This window comes from Cetorhinus maximus, chromosome 12, assembly GCF_964194155.1.
Source record: "Cetorhinus maximus chromosome 12, sCetMax3.hap1.1, whole genome shotgun sequence".
Classification (NCBI taxonomy): domain Eukaryota; kingdom Metazoa; phylum Chordata; class Chondrichthyes; order Lamniformes; family Cetorhinidae; genus Cetorhinus; species Cetorhinus maximus.
In genome coordinates, this window is record NC_135890.1 from 125,581,189 (window position 1) to 125,598,244 (window position 17,056).

General features: G+C 44.5%; 1 protein-coding gene across 1 annotated transcript in view; it reads right to left on the bottom strand.

Moving 5' to 3' along the window:
• The window catches only part of ncor2 (nuclear receptor corepressor 2), a 278,572-nt gene that overhangs the window by 158,909 nt on the left and 102,607 nt on the right, over nt 1-17,056 (bottom strand). The window contains exons 9-12 of the mRNA XM_078554604.1: nt 14,789-14,855; nt 5,262-5,434; nt 4,250-4,343; nt 2,911-3,089 (exon numbers count right to left, since the gene is read on the bottom strand). Coding sequence (XP_078410730.1) covers nt 2,911-3,089; nt 4,250-4,343; nt 5,262-5,434; nt 14,789-14,855 — 513 coding nt within the window. The remainder of the gene's footprint in view (nt 1-2,910; nt 3,090-4,249; nt 4,344-5,261; nt 5,435-14,788; nt 14,856-17,056) is intronic.

Here is a 17,056-nt window from a genome sequence, read left to right on the forward strand (position 1 = left end):
ACTAAGGTTGGAGGAGTTGCAGATAGTGAAGAGGATTGTCAAAGGATACAACGGGATATAGATTGGTTGGAGACTTGGGCGGAGAAATGGCAGATGGAGTTTAATCCGGACAAATATGAGGTAATGCATTTTGGAAGGTCTGATACAGGCAGGAATTATACAGTAAATGGCAGAACCCTTAAGTGCATCGACGGGCAGAGGGATATGGGTGTACAGGTCCACAGGTCACTGAAAGTGGCAACGCAGGTGGATAAGGTAGTCAGGAAGGCATAGGGCATGCTTGCCTTCATTGGCAGGGGTATTGAGTATAAAAGCTGGGAAGTCATGCTGCAGCTGTATAGAACCTTGGTTAGGCCACACTTGGAATATTGCGTGCAATTCTGGTCACCACATTACCAGAAGGATATGGAGGCATTGGAGAGGGTGCAGAGGAGGTTTACCAGGATGCTGCCTGGTCTGGAGGTTATTAGTTATGAGGAGAGGTTGGCGAGAAACTCGAATTGTTCTCACTAGAGCGATGGAGATTGAGGAGCAACTTGATAGAAGTTTACAAAATTATGAGTGGCACGGACAGAGTAGATAGTCAGAAGCTTTTTCCCAGGGTGGAAGGGTCAATTACTAGGGGACATAGATTTAAGGTGAGAGGAGAAATCTATAGAGGAGATGTGCGGGGCAAGTTTTTTACGCAGAGGGTAGTGAGTGTCTGGAATTCGCTGCTAGAGGAGGTGGTGGAAGCAGGTACGATAGTGGTGTTTAAGAGGCAGCTTGACAAATACATGAATAGGATGGGAATAGAGGGATACGGACGCCGGAAGTGCAAAATGTTTTAGTTGATGGGCAATATGATCGGCGCAGGCTTGGAGGGCCGAAGGGCCTGATCCTGTGCTGTACTTTTCTTTGTTCTTTGTTATTCCATATCTCAGAGCTGAATTGAGGTCTTTCCAATTCCAATTGTTCTAAGCACCTTTAGATTGTAAGCATCTGTCTAACAACAGGCAGTAACTGGCTGGTCTCAGCTGCCAAACATACTGTGTGATCGAAACTTCCACCATTCCTGTCTGAATAAACCTACCCTGATCAATGAGACATGACATTTCCTCTCCATCTAAAAACAGAGGAGGGTGGGGAGGCAATGGTGTAGTGGTATTGTCACTGGACCAGTAATCCAGACACCCAGGGTAACGCTCTGGGAACCTGGGTTCGAATCCATGGAGCTATTGTTGATTGCTAGAAAAACCCATCTGGTTCACTAATGTCCTTTGGAGAAGGAAATCTGCCATCCTTACCTGGTCTGGCCTCCACATGACACCAGACCCACAGCAATGTGGTTGACTCTGAAACAGCCGAGCAAGGCCCTCAGTTGTATCAAACCACTACAAAGTCCAAAAGGAATGAAACCGGACGGACCACCCGGCATCGACCTAGGCACCGGAAACGACAATGGCAAACTCAGCCCTGTCAACCCTGCAAAGTCCCCCTTACTAACATCTGGGGGCTAGTGCCAAAATTGGGAGAGCTGTCTCACAGACTATTCAAGCAACAGCCTGACATAGTCATCCTCACGGAATCATACCTTACAGATAATGTCCCAGACACCACCATCACGATCCCTGGGTATGTCCTGTCCCACAAGCAGGACAGACCCAGCAGAGGTGGTGACACAATGGTATACAGTCGGGAGAGAGTTGCCCTGGGAGTCCTCAACATCGACTCCGGACCCCATGAAGTCTCATGGCATCAGGTCAAACATGGGCAAGGAAACCTCCTGCTGATTACCACATACCGCCCTCCCTCAACTGATGATTCAGTGCTCCTCCATGTTGAACATCACTTGGAGGAAGCACTGAGGGTGGCAAGGGTGCAGAATGTACTCTGGGTGGGGGACTTCAATATCCATCACCGAGAGTGGCTCAGTAGCACCACGACTGACCGAGCTGGCCGAGTCCTAGAGGACATAGCTGCTAGACTGGGTCTGCGGCAGGTGGTGAGGGAACCAACAAGAGGGAAAAACATACTTGACTTCATCCTCACCAACCTGTCTGCCGCAGATGCATCTGTCCATGACAGTATCGGTAGGGGTGACCACCACACAGTCATTATGGAGACGAAGTCCCACCTTCACATTGAGGATGCCCTCCATCGTGTTGTGTGACATTACCGCTGTGCTAAATGGGACAGATTTCAAACAGATCTACCAACTCAAGACTGGGCATCCATGAGGCACTGTGGGCCATCAGCAGCAGCAGAATTGTACTCGAACACAATCTGTAACCTCATGGCCCGGCATATCCCCCACTTTACCATTACCATCAAGCCAGGGGATCAACCCTGGTTCAACGAAGAGTGCAGAAGGGCATGCCAGGAGCTACACCAGGCATACCTAAAAATGAGGTGTCAACCTGGTGAAGCTATAAAACAGGACTACTTGCGTGCCGAATAACATAAGCAGCAAGTGATAGACAGAGCTAAGCGATCCCACAACCAATGGATCAGATCTAAGCTCTGTAGTCCTGCCACATCCAATCGTGAATGGTGGTGGACAACTAAACAACTCACTGGAGGAGGTGGCTCCACAAATATCCCCATCTTTAATGATGGGGGAGCCCAGCACATCAGTGCAAAAGATAAGGCTGAAGCATTTGCTACAATCTTCAGCCAGAAGTGCAGAGTGGATGATCCAAATGTCTCCGTTGGATTTTAATCAGTAAAAATTCCCAGACGTATCTTACATTAAATGAACATGTTTTAAGTTTTAGCAGCAATAGTGTAAGGAATTTGTATCTATTGTTTTGATAAGAGTCCCTCGATATGTCTCCTGTGCCAGTCAATGTAAACAAACACCTTTAAACTATCACAAATCTAAGATATAAAACTTTTTGTTCAGAGGTCTGGGAGATTGTTGGTCCTTACTTTTCTCTGAAAATCTCTTTCTCCTGATCTCCCCAGTGGTTGATGAGCTGACGTTCCTTGTAAACCTTCATGGGATCTTCCATTAAACCATTCATGTTGATAAACTTAATGCGTTGTTGATCTGCATCAAACAGCATTGGTGGGACAACAGCCAATTGTCGCATCTGCTTCTCAATGTTCTGCAGGGAAAAGAATGTAACATCTTCATTGATCTTGCCTCTTGTAGGAAGAGCATTAACAAAGTGTGGGTTGAACCTGATTTCAGTAGGAATTTGCTGCCTGTATAATGGTGAACAACGCACAGCCCTGCCACTGAATACACAATGTACACAACGGCCTGAAAATTGATTATAGCCCATTTTTGGGCACAGGGTTGCATTTTGCAACCTGTCCAAACCCTATCCCATTGAGGCAGGCAGCACACAACCTCGGGGCTGTCTCCTCATTCCCCTGATTTTGGTGTTGCTCCGAGCGGGGCCTGTGCTGCTGACTGTCCGAGCAGCCAGCAGGGAGTGCATCAGCCTGCTCCTCTTAAAGGGGAGCTGCCCTCATTGGGAGCAATCTGCTGCTGTCTGACTGGCTGCAATAGGAGCTTTTCAAATTGTTCTGACAACACGAGGTTAGAGTAAACCGAGGTCACGAGGGATATGAGGAGCTTTCCTGAGGCTTGTGAAGGTTTGTATCAAAAATTTCCAGTTTTCAGAGAAATTAGACAGGGTTATTAGTCTGTCAGAGTTGTCAGTTTTGGGAGATCAACAACAACGTTTTCTTGATTTTTACAATGAACACTCACTGTAAAAAATAAGCAGCTACAACGAGGCCAAAGCCCCTCAAAGCCCATTCCCCCAAAATCTGCCTACCTTCAACATACCAAGTGTGTTGGTTCAGTAATCATTTATTTCAGTAAATGTCCTTCCTTTCCTCAGAATCTCCAAGCTTTGTAGAAACTCATCAATGAAAACATTCAAAGACAAAGAGGAAAGATTTGCTTTTAACACCTGGGTCTTGGGTTTGCTCCTAGCAGCATCCGAGAGATTAATCTTCAATTTCTGGACAATGGAAGGTCTGGAACTCCCTGGCCCTCTGTTTGTGGCGAGGGTTTATAAAGCTGCCACATGTGCCCATGAGAGGGACAATGTTGCTGAGATGGGGAGTTGGTGAATGAGTTCCCAACCCTCACTGGCTCACACCAAGTTGTCGCAGTGTAGTCAGCTCCCAGCTGTAAATTCTATGCTCTCCAGCTATTCACAACCCCTGGGGCTATAAACAACATCCTGTGACAAATCGCCAGGTGATAGTAGTGGTAAATGTTTGAGATATCTGTGAAGTGAAAGCTCACCTCTTGTTCCGAAAGTCCATGAATAATCTCGGAGATTTCGTGCTCACTCCGAGCGACAGTTGCTGAGAGGGTGCAACCCCTCTGTCCCACCCTGCTGAGAAACCACATCAACAACAAGTAAATCTCATGTTTAGTTTGATTCACCAATGTCCACAGCAGATGTATAGCCCAGGGCTGTTTCTTACATTGAAATGCTCTGTAAATTGTCACCTTCTCACAGCTGTTTTTGTGTTGCAATGTGGTCAAAATGAAAGCAAGGCCTGTCAAACAATGATATCCTCTGTTGCAGTGAAATGTGAGCATGTAGCGAAATGTGGAAACTCAGCCAACATCCAAACTCCTTATAAACATGACCCTGAGTCCAGCATAGCGTACCAAATCACCAAATTACCCCCATTATTCAAACACGTTCCAAGGCTGCAAGCTCCAAACTGTACACGACAAGGATAATGATTAAAAAATTCTGGTGTGAGCATCGAGGTATTTGGACACTGTAGAGTTCAACACTGACTAACGCCTGTCAATCTCCTGCTAAAATTACCCAAGATATAATCAGACCTCTCAGAAATCAAACAACACAAGTGTTAAGCTTTGTGCTTTTTGAGATGTTTGTTTTTTTTTTTATTCATTCAACCATTTACTGCCCATCCCTAATTGCCCATGACAACTGCCCTTTGGAGCGAGGAAATTATTTTGATTTATAAAAGTCTTCTTTGCATCTCAGCAGAAACCCTTGATGTTTGTTAAAATATTAACTGTGACTCCAAGTTACGGGGTTCCACTCTACCTTATGTTTTGGAGCCAAAAATACGCATCCAGAATTCTCGAGATTAAGAAATCTTTAAAATGTAGATTTCCTTTCTTATTGGCTGTAAAATATTCAGTGACTACTCTGCACTCAACGTATTTCATCCCAAGTGTATGTTTGGAGTTTATATGATGGATAAATGATAATTCGAGCAAGTTCTTGTTTTAAACTGTGAACATCAAAGGTTGTCTGAATTCTTTATACCTTTGCATACGTTCCTGCAGCTCTCGCTGTTTGCGAATCTCTGGAAACTGACGTTCATAGTATTCCCGCACCTTGTTTTCCTTGGCTCTTCGCCGCGGGTTATTCTCAATCCGTTCAATCTTCTTTTCCCAGGCTTCCATCAGTTGGTCATAGCGCTGGCAGAACTTCTGCTCCTGTATAAAGATGAAAGGATAGGAGTTGGCAGAATCCTCTCACTCACTCAGCACGTGACCACTGAAATTGCATTGTTTGGGGGGGTGCCTCTTTCTGTCAATGCACTCCGCCTACTCACTGAAGAGACCAATGTGCTGTGAAGGAAGAGAAATTTTCTGTGCCAATGGTACAGAGTGTCCAGCCAGAGAATCCATTTTCACATCTCATCCAAAGCGTTTGTCTCCAACAGGACAGAGCTGGGTGCCAATCAGACATGGCTCTGACCAGGAGTTACAGAAATTACTTTTTTTTAGCAAACTTTATACACCCAAACAAATGCTAAAGAATGAAGATGAACATTTTCCTTTGTTTCTTGTTTAATTCCCAAAGTTTACGTTGCTCCAAGCTGTTCAAAGAAAAATATTGGTCAATTAATTGTAATCTAAGAGCTCCTGAAAGCTTCCAACGATTTCCCAACTAGAATGAGCGGCCTTTTGACGCTTGTGCCTCTGGCTCAGATTCTAACACTGCTGCTTTGGGTTAAGGAGTATCCTCATCATGCAGACCAGCACTGGCGAGCACTGTATGGTGCACAGCACTGGCGAGCACTGTATGGTGCACAGCACTGGCGAGCACTGTATGGTGCACAGCACTGGCGAGCACTGTATGGTGCACAGCACTGGCGAGCACTGTATGGTGCACAGCACTGGCGAGCACTGTATGGTGCACAGCACTGGCGAGCACTGTATTGTGCACAACACTGGAGAGCACTGTATTGTGCACAACACTGGAGAGCACTGTATTGTGCAAGCAATGGAGAGCACTGTATTGTGCAAGCAATGGAGAGCACTGTATTGTGCACAACACTGGAGAGCACTGTATTGTGCACAACACTGGAGAGCACTGTATTGTGCAAGCAATGGAGAGCACTGTATTGTGCACCACACTGGAGAGCACTGTATTGTGCACCACACTGGAGAGCACTGTATTGTGCAAGCAATGGAGAGCACTGTATTGTGCACCACACTGGAGAGCACTGTATTGTGCACAACACTGGAGAGCACTGTATTGTGCAAGCAATGGAGAGCACTGTATTGTGCAAGCAATGGAGAGCACTGTATTGTGCACCACACTGGAGAGCACTGTATTGTGCACCACACTGGAGAGCACTGTATTGTGCACAATACTGTAGAGCGCTGTATTGTGCACACCACTGGAGAACACTGTATTGTGCACACCACTGGTGAGCACTGTATTATGTACAACACTGTAGAGCGCTGTATTATGCATAACACTGGTGAGCACTGTATTGTGCACAACACTGGCTGTGGGGGAAGGAAACAGTTAAAGGAGTTCAATTGCTAATTATTAGTTAACAACCTAGGTACCCATTTGGTTGTATAAAAGGATAACAGGTGAGACAAGTTTGTGGGTGGAATTTTATGCACTAAATGTAGAACTCTGTTTGAAGAAGCCAGTCTTGGTCTCAGCCTTTATTGCCAAACATTTATTGGACCTTATTAGTGGTAGCAGAGGATGGTTGCTGCTTGTAAGTAAAAGATTGGAAACTAAGCGTTCTTCAGACAAAAGACTGTATTTGGAGTTAACTTTTGAGAAGAGTGGTTTGGAGTAACTTTGGAGAATGGCTGAATCAAAATGTAGAGTTTTGGAGTATGATTATCCACTGATGGTTTTGGACAGTGAACCCTATGGACAATAGAAGAACGAAGTAACTATGTGAACATGGGTTACGTCCTTGCCAAAGAAAAAAACGGGAATGGCCTTGCCACTTTCGTTGCTGTACAAAAGCAAAATAAGGTGCAAAGTATTTTGAGTTGGAGCCTGAGCATTTGAACACAGATGAAGGTTTGGAAACATTATTAGATTTTATGGATAAGATCTATCAAAAGGATGATTTATGAAGTGTGGTCAGATTTTGACAAATTTATAAAGTTGGAGGATAATTCCATAGAAGATTACATAATGGAACTCAGTAGATCATACGTAAGATTGCAAATGTTCCACGTAGAAATTCCCCAATCAGTGCTAACATTTAAGCCACTAGACTGTGCCAGAGTATCGAATATGGACAGGCTTCTAGTTCTAACAGGAGTTAAATTTGCAGAAAGAAACACACACACACACGTGCAAATGAGCCATTCGGTGGTAATGGAGGATACAATGTTAATGGATGGTGAGATTTTTTAGAAACAGGACACAGGCATCAGTGCGAATGGAGATTTGTAACTAGAGACAATGAGGACAGAAACACCTTGGACAATTATGGCAGGAGAAAATAATTAGGGAATTTCAAAAAGAGTGAATCCCAGAAATGCCCAGGGTGTGGTCAATTGGTGTTTTAGATGTAATTCAAAATACCATTACGCAATTAACTGTCCTAACTGATATAATAAGGTGTTTGAAATTAAACATGAGTCAGGAGAAGATGGAGATATTGACCAAAGAGAGGGCATTGTGTTAGTTACAAGAGGTTTCAGCCCAGTGATGAATGTCTTGGTTGCAGAGTCCTTCAACTGTGCAGTGCTAGATAGTGGATGCACGTATACAGTCTGTGGAATAGACTGGTTAAAATGCCACCTGGACTCCTTAAATGACAAGAGCTGGAATGAGGTTAAGGAGCTTGAGAGTTCCACCAGTCTTGGATTTGGAGATGATAATACCCTGAAATCTTTAAAAAGGGTAGCGATTCCCTGTAAGATAGCTGGAGTCAATTGTTTCATCAGCACGGACATAGTATCTAGTGAAATACCATTACTGTTGAGCAGACCATTGGTGAAGAAAGCGCAAATGAATCTGGACATGGAAAATGACAAGGCCAATGTATTTGGAAACCCTGTGGATTTACGCAATCTGGACACTACTGCATTCCTTTAATGAAACCTAACGTTTCTACTAGAGATTAAAGAAGTGTTATTAGCTCCAGGGGTTAGGGGTTTAGAAGACAAAAGCAAATTGTGCTAAAGTTGCATCAGCAGTTTGCCCAGCCTGAACAAAATTTTGAGTCTTTGCTCAGGGATACAGGAATAAGGGATGGAGAGTACGCTAAACTTATATCACATCTATTGCTTATCTCCTCTATATGTAAAAAAATACAGAAGGACACTGTTACGGCCGATAGTGGGTCGACCGTTAGTGAGGGAGTTCAATGAAGTTGTGACGGTGGATTTAAAGGTGTGGGATGAAGAAAAGAACATTTTTATTTTACATTTTGTAGATTTGACAACAAGGTATAGCCAGTCGACAGTCACATACGGTAAAGAAAAAATAATTGCGGATCAGGTAATGGAGAAGTGGATTGGGACCGGATTGGGACCACAGGTAAAATTCCTCCCTGATAACATGGGGGGGGGGTGGGGGGTGGAATTTGCCAACGACGAGTTCTGGGCTCTGTGTGAAAATCTGAATATAATAGTTATGAATACAGCAGCTGTAGCTCCTTCAGTAATGGAGCGTGTGAAAGGAATCACCTGGTTATAGATGAGATGCTTCGTAAAACATTGACAGACCGAGCTGTAAATTAACATCAGCTCTAGCATGGACTGTCCAGCCAAGAATTCAATGCACATGGTGAGGGCTATAGTCCATATCAGTTGGTTTTTGTTAGAAATCCAAAAATTCCTTCAGTCCTGAGTGATCATCCCACAGCTTGGGAGGGAATTACAATTAGCTTTACCTCATCTGTGCATTTAAACGCACTGCACATGGGTGGAACAGCATTTCTTAAAGCCAAAGTTTCAGGATTCAGCAAGCTTTAAGACACAATATACGTCCACTGGAAACTATTTTCAATGGGGGAGACATGGTATACTATAAAAGAGAAGGACTTAACAAGTGGAAAGGCTCGGGAAAGATTATTGGTAAAACAGTCATTTTACAACATGGGAACCAGACTCATCAAGGTTAGTTGCACAGATTATAAATCTGTGGGTTTGGAAAGTGTTGTAGGAAGGGACGAGGAACTGTGTACTTCTCGTACCCGTGTGTTGCAGGATTGTGAGGACCAGGTAGCTGAGGTTGACAGGGTATCTGAATATGGAGACAGTGATTCAAATGATGAAGATGAGGCAATTTGTCCGAGAGGACAACTGCTGAGAGCTGACACTAAAGTTACATAACTTGCCATAAGGGGCCAGTCAATGGCGGGAAGTGAAGACTGTAGGTAGAGCAGGGAAGACCACTGGAAAATATAAAAACTGGTTAAATGTATGTGTTACAGGAAATTAGGCCCATGGATTGCGAACATGAAGTACAAAAATGGAAGGCACAGAAACGCAGTATCAGTTCAGACAGTGGGTCTGGGAGTGAACATCTCTCTTGGAAGAGATCGCAAACTGTTGAAAGAACATCTATAAATGGGAGAGGGAGATCAAAAGGTAACAGTCCGGAGAGTGATTAGAAGGCAGGATAGAGGGCGTAGATTAACAAGGTCAAGAAATATGGCGCAGGCTAGAAATGCTACAAGGAGCAGGAGCCCAGGTGATTGAGAAGTCTTAGTAGCTTCAAACAAATTAGAGGATAAATTAATAAAGGATGCCAAACAGCAAGAACTACATAGTTGGAAAGAATTTGGAATATACAGAGGTGCCAGAGAGGGGACAACCAGCTCTGTCTCACAGATGGATATGCACTGAAAAGGTGCTTCCTGATGGGATTTATAAAGCTAAAGCCAGGCTAGGGGCACAAGGGTTTGAAGAAAAACTGGGTGACAGGGATATAAGAGTAGATTCACCTATGGCAGGAAAAGTTATGCTGAAGATCTTTTTGGCTCTATTGGCTACAAATGCTTGGGACTGTTTTTCCATTGATATTAAAAGCTGCCTTTTTTCAGGAACATCAACTTCAAAGGGAAGTTTTTCTCCATCCATCGAAAGAGGCACCAAACACAGAAGGGACTCTCTGGAAGCTAAATAAATGCGTATACGGTTTAAATGACATCCCCAGAGTTTAGTATATCTCAGTGAGGTCAGTTTTGTTGAAGTTGGGCTGTCTTCAGTTGAAAGCAGAACCGGCAATGTTTTATTGGCAAAATGAAGGGAAACTTGCAGGCATCTTTATGATGCATGTAGATGATGTCTTTTTTTGTGGGGTGGTGGTAAGCGAATTTGAAACTGTTGTCATTAACGGAATTCAAAATTGAAAGTCAGGCCTCTGGTGCGTTTCAGTACATTGGATTGGAAATCAGGCAGAGCAGATCACACGTCCTTTTACATCAGCAATCTGGTTTAGAGAATGTCAATCCCATTGCAATTAGTCATGGTAGGGCCTCACAAAAAGATACAGCGGCTCCTGAAATGGAAAAAGAGGAACTCTGGAGTCTAATTGGGCAACTCAATTGGCTGTGCAAACAAACCAGGCCGGAAGTCAGTTTAGGCATTTAGGGATTGGGTGCTGAAATTAATGATCCCAAGGGTGAAAAAATCATTCGAGCAAACAAAACTTTGACAAAATTAAAAATAGAGCATTGTGTTTTGAAATTCCCATCTTTGGGTGAAGTTAGAGAAATGAAACTGATTGTGTTTAGTGATGCCTCTTATTCAAATCTGTGATGGGTTTTCCAATGTGGGAGGATTTATAATATTTCTCAAGGTGGGGGGGTGCAAATGCTGCCCTTTAGCGTGGGAATCTAAAAAGATACGAAGTGTTATAAAAAGTACATTGGCAGTGGAGACTCTTGCCCTTGTTGAGGTGATAAATATAGCAGTCTTTATATCAAAGATACTGGCAGAAATGTTAAATGGAAAAGGGTATTTGGTAATGGTACCTATCGTTTGTCTTCGATAATAAATCACTTTGGGAAAATGTTCACTATGAAGTGCATTAACAAAGAGATTGCGAATTGACATTGCAAGCTTCAAATGGATGCTAGAGATCAAATGGATTGATGGCAGCTACCAATTGTCTGAGTGCTTCACAAGAGGAGTGAGCTCCAAGAAGTTACTGGAGATCCACGGAGGGACATCGTCTTCTTTAAAACGTGTTCCTTGTTTTTTAAGGTGAATTTATTGAATGAAAAAAATATACATTGATGTTTTTTGTGTGATTATGTAAAATTAAGGATTATTTTCTTTTAAAGAGGGGAATCTGTTGGGGAAAGAAACAGTTAAAGGAGTTCAATTGCTAATTATTAGTTAACAAGCTAAGTACCCATTTGGTTTTGAGACTAGTTTGTTCATAGTTTTATGCACTAAACGTAAAACTCTGTTTGAAGAAGCTGGTCTTGGTCTCGGTCTTTATTGCCAAACAGCTAATTGGACCTTAATGCTGGCCAGCACCGTATTGTGCACAATAACTCACTCTGTTTCACATCAACTTCAGGTAAGCAGCAGCCGGGAAACATGTCCATTTATATTGATTTTAAAAGCAAACCAGGAACCTTCAAAACAAAACTCTGAAAAAACATTAGCCATAAATTAAGTGTGACACAAATCAATGCTCTGTCAGCAGTGCCATTGCTAATATTGTGGTCTGTGCAGCCTCAATCTCCCCACCTGATGTCATTATAAAACTCCTTTTACAAAAGCAAAATAAACATTCTGCTATTACCGAGGGAGTGTTTTTAACAGAATGTTGGTAGAACAGGGGTTGATTTAGTATAAGGAACTGGTGACAGAGAGGCTGGAACTTGAGTAAAAAGGAAACTCAGTTAAGGGTTTGAAAAGAGAATGTGAAAGGATACAGGAAATGGTGGGGATATGGGATGTGTAAACAGCCTGAGGAGACAATCTAATACAGGAACAAACATGATGGAAGGGAACAGACTCAACCTCTGTTGTAATTTCTAGAATTCTTTAAGTTTCTTTGATCTCCTTGTATCTCCATGCTGACATTGCACTTCATAAATATCTGAACTACTGTCAACGTGAAGGTAAATTGAATGTTGTGATGGAATCTCACTGCACTGTTTGCTTTCTGTGCTGATAACACCACCTCTATCCCCTGATTCCTCTGGTCTGTTTTTCTGATGCACATTGAGTCAAACAAGAGGCTTTCACTCCCTCTGCCCAGTTACCAGTGCAGCAATGTCCACACAGCTTCAAGAGCCTGAAGTCCTGGGTTAGCAACAACAGCCACAGGTCACAAGTTCAAAAATGGGGAGTGCTGTCAATAGTGGTATTGTCACTGGACTAGCATTCCAGAGAGCCAGGGTAATGCTCTGGGGACTTGGGTTCGAATCCCACCACGGCAGATGGTGTAATCTGAATTCAATAAAAGTCTGGAATTAAAAGTCTGATGATGACCATGAAACCATTGTTGTAAAAACCCATCTGGTTCACTAGTGCCCTTTAGAGAAGGAAATCTGCCGTCCTTAACTGACTCTGAACTGCCCCCTGAACCAGGACAGTTAGGAATGGGCAACAAATGCTGGCCTAGCCAGTGCCACCCACATCCCATGAATGAATAAAAAAATCTCCCCACAGCAAGCAATGAATTCAACAAACTGCTCATTTGGTGGATAAAGTAACCATTGAAGTTGCTGGATTGTCATTCAAAACTCACCAATCAGCTTCCTCCAAGAGGAGCCTCCTGCTCCAGAAAGGAAGTAGCATTTTGCTCGGCAACTTAATTATACATTTTGATTTGTTCAGAAGGCAGCATTGTGAAGCGTCAATATTTGAGTGTCATGATTACACTCAGACAGAAACCTCACCTACGCGCCACACAACGTCTCCGCCATTGCAATTTCTGATCAAATTCCCCTTGGCAAGAGACACCAGGAGCTTACTGTGAAGTGTCTGATGAATAGAACAGACAATTCCCCGATCATAATCCCAGCCCTGCACTCCAACACAATCCAAGGCCAGTGTTTGTTGCCCATCCCTAACTGAGTGACTTGCTAGGCCGTCTCCGAGGGCAGTTAAGACTCAACTGAGTTATACCTGTTGAGTTTTTACAGCATTTTCTGTTTTTGTTTAAGACTTAACCATATTGCTGCCATAGGTCTGGAGTCACATGTAGAGGTAAGGATGGCAGATTTCCAGGTGGGAACTGATCCCAAACAGAGTGAACCAGATGGGTTTTTACAACAATCAGCAATCGTTTCATGGTCACCATCACAGAGTAGCTTTTTTGTTCATTGAATTAAAATTTCACCAGCTGCCAGGGTGGGATTTGAACCCAAGTCCCAGAGCATTAGCCTGGGGCTCTGGATTACTAGTCCGGTGACATTACCCCCATGCCACAGTCTCTTTTTCTAACCCATCCTCTGGCCATAGATTGTGGCTCTCAGAAATATTGAGATATTTTTTCCTCTTTCCTTGATAACTATCAGCAAGAGAGCTCCTTTCCCTTGTGTGGGATTTGAACAAATGCAGCTTGTATTTTTTTCAAAGCATTTCTAAAAAGATTAACTGTCAGAAACACCAAAAGCCACAAATGAAACCTGTTTTATTTAAAGCTTTTCATTTTTCCTCCTTTTGATCCAACATCTCATAAGTTCAAGGTGAGGGGCAGGAGGTTTAGGGGGGGATGTGAGGAAAAACTTTTTTACCCAGAGGGTGGTGACGGTCTGGAATGCGCTGCCTGGGAGGGTGGTGGGGGTGGGTTGCCTCACATCCTTTAAAAAGTACCTGGATGAGCACTTGGCACGTCATAACATTCAAAGCTATGGGCCAAGTGCTGGTAAATGGGATTAGGTAGGTAGGTCAGGTACGTCGGTGCAGACTCGATGGGCCGAAGGGCCTCTTCTGCACTGTGTGATTCTGTGATCTCAGTTTGAATTCAGAGGAAGTACTGAGATTGTGAAGTGATTACAACAGATTCCAAAGGGACTGACCATCAGCCTCAGTGGGACCAACTAGACCTCAACAAGGAGGCCACGACTCTGACACCCTCCTGACATTAAACAGTGACACTGAACACCGCCCACCCAACACTGACCCACCCTACCCTAAAATACAGCCATTCTGTTCTGTTGGGGCTGGGGATTCTCAGGAGAGTGGAACTAATTGAATCTCACACTCAATCCAGCAGGTGAGCAGAGGCACAATGAGCTGAACAGCCTTCTCCTGTGCTGTTGTTCTGTGATTCTCTCTATCCAACTGGACTGAAATTAGAAATAAAAACACAAAATGCTGAAAAAACTCAGTCAGTCTGACAGCATCTGTGGAGAGATAAACGGAGTTAACACTTCGAGTCTGTAAGACTCTTCTTCCGAACTGAAAGGGGTGGATCAGTGTTTGGGTCAGGATGGGGGTGAGGGGGTCAGGGTGGGGGTGAAGGGTCAGTTTTAGGGACTGAAATTAGCTTTTTTTTTGGTATATGGATAGATGGCAAATACGGGAATTATTTGGGAAATGAGACAAGATAAGAACCAAAGGCAAATAAATAAGACAGCAAGTGAAAAGCGAACTTACCCACTGTTTTCGAGCGTGATTCCTTCGTTTGAAATACAAAATCAGCTTCTTCCTCATTACTTTGTTTCTGAAATATCATGAGACAAAATTAAAGGTTCTGATTGCAGCCAATCCTGGATCCTTAATTAAACCACTTGGTTGTGCACCCACAGACCGGAGCCCCACCATCTTCCTGCTTCCAGTTTCGGTTCTGTGTGGGAAGGCTCATGGTCCACGTTCCTGCCCTGGTGCCTATTGAGGCCCTTAAGTGGCCACTTGAGGGCCTCATCCCACCACCACTGGTTCCAACCCAGCTGCAGGTGGGCCTGTCGCCAAGCAGCCTGCACAGCAGCTGAAACCATGCAGCCGGCTTCTCACCTTCTGAGGGGGTGATGGGGGCGGGGGAGAGAGGTTCAGGGGTTCCTCCATCAAAGGCACTCAGTGCCTGATCTCGGGACTCGGCATCAGGGGGTTGCTGTGAGAACCATCCCCCTGCACTTACTGTGCCCCTCACCCCATCAGCTCCAACACCATGAAACCCAAATTGAACATTACTTATCTGTGATCTGGGTCAGTCGGCGATCCTGGGACTGGTGCCTGTCCTCCCAACAGCAGCCACCACCTACCCTGTGGCAATGCTGAGCACAAGAACTGCCAACCTCTGATCGACCAGCAGCTCTTGGTAGGTTAAACTCAATCCTGGGAAAAAGCCCACATGTGGCCACATCACTGCCTAAGTGGCATGTGTTTCGTGGGCCTTCTCGAAAAAAGGCAGCGCAGGCCTCTCACTGGCTCTCCAGCCAGCAAGCGAGAGCCCTGCACCTCCAGACTGTGCCCACGGTTACTATACTGTACTGAATGATACTGACCTGTGCACAGACATAGTTGCTGACCTGCAGTATATTCCCAAGTCAGGATGGTGAGTGACTTGGAGGGGAACTTCCAGTTGGTGGTGTTCCCATCTATCCGCTGCCCTTGTCCTTCTAGATGGTAGTGGTCGTGGGTTTGGAAGGTGCTGTCGAAGGAGCCTTGGTGAGTTGCTGCAGTGCATCTTGTAGATGGTACACATTGCTGCTACTGTGCGTCGGTGGTGGAGGGAGTGAATATTTGTGGATGTGGTGCCAATCAAGCGGGGCTGCTTTGTCCTGGATGGTGACCAGCTTCTTCAGTGCTGTAGGGGCTGCACTCATCCAGGCAAGTGGAGAGTATTCCATCATACTCCTGACATGTGCCTTGTAGATGGTGGACAGGTTTTGGGGAGTCAGGGGGTGAGTTACTCGCCACAGGATTCCTAGCCTCTGACCTGCTCTTATAGGCACAGTATTTATATGGCCAGTCCAGTTCAGTTTCTGGTCAATGGTAACCCCCAGGATATTGATAGTGGGGGATTCAGTAATGGTAATGCCATTGAACGTCAAGGGGCGATGGTTAGATTCTCTCTTGTTGGAGATGGTCATTGCACTTGTGTGGCGCGAGTGTTACTTGCCACTTGTCAGCCTGGATATTGTCCAGGTCTTGCTGCGTTTGGACATGGACTGCTTCAGTATCTGAGGAGTCATGAATGGTGCTGAACATTGTGCAATCATCAGCGAACATCCCCACTTCTGACCTTATGATGGAAGGAAGGTCATTGATGAAGCAGCTAAAGATGGTTAGGCCTAGGACACTACCCTGAGGAACTCCTGCAGTGATGTCCTGGGATTGAGATGATTGACCTCCAACAACCACAACCATCTTCCTTTGTGCTAGGTATGACTCTAACCAGTGGAGAGATTCCCCCCTGATTCCCATTGACTCCAGTTTTGCTTGGGCTCCTTGATGCCACACTCGGTTAAGTGCTTCCTTGATGTCAAGGGCAGTCACTCTGACCTCCGTTCAGCTCTTTTGTCCATGTTTATAAAATAAGTTAATATGGTGAGAGAGAAAACTTATTCACACAGCGAGTGGTTCGAGTCTGGAATGCACTGCCTGGAAGTGTGGTAGAGGCAGGATCAATCAAGGCATCCAAGAGGAAATTAGATTGTTTCTATTCAAATAACCATGCGCAAAGGTACAGGGAAAAGGCAAGAGAATGGCAGAGTCATAATGCTCATTCGGAGAACTGGTGCAGACAAGATGGGCTGAACGGCCTCTTTCTGCTCCGTAACGTTCTGTGATTTGAACCAGGGCTGTAATGAGATCAGGAGCTGAGTGGCCCTGGTGGAACCCAAACTGGGCGTCAGTGAGCAGGTTATTACTGAATAAGTGCTGCTTGATGGCACTGCCAACGACCCCTTCCATCATTTTACT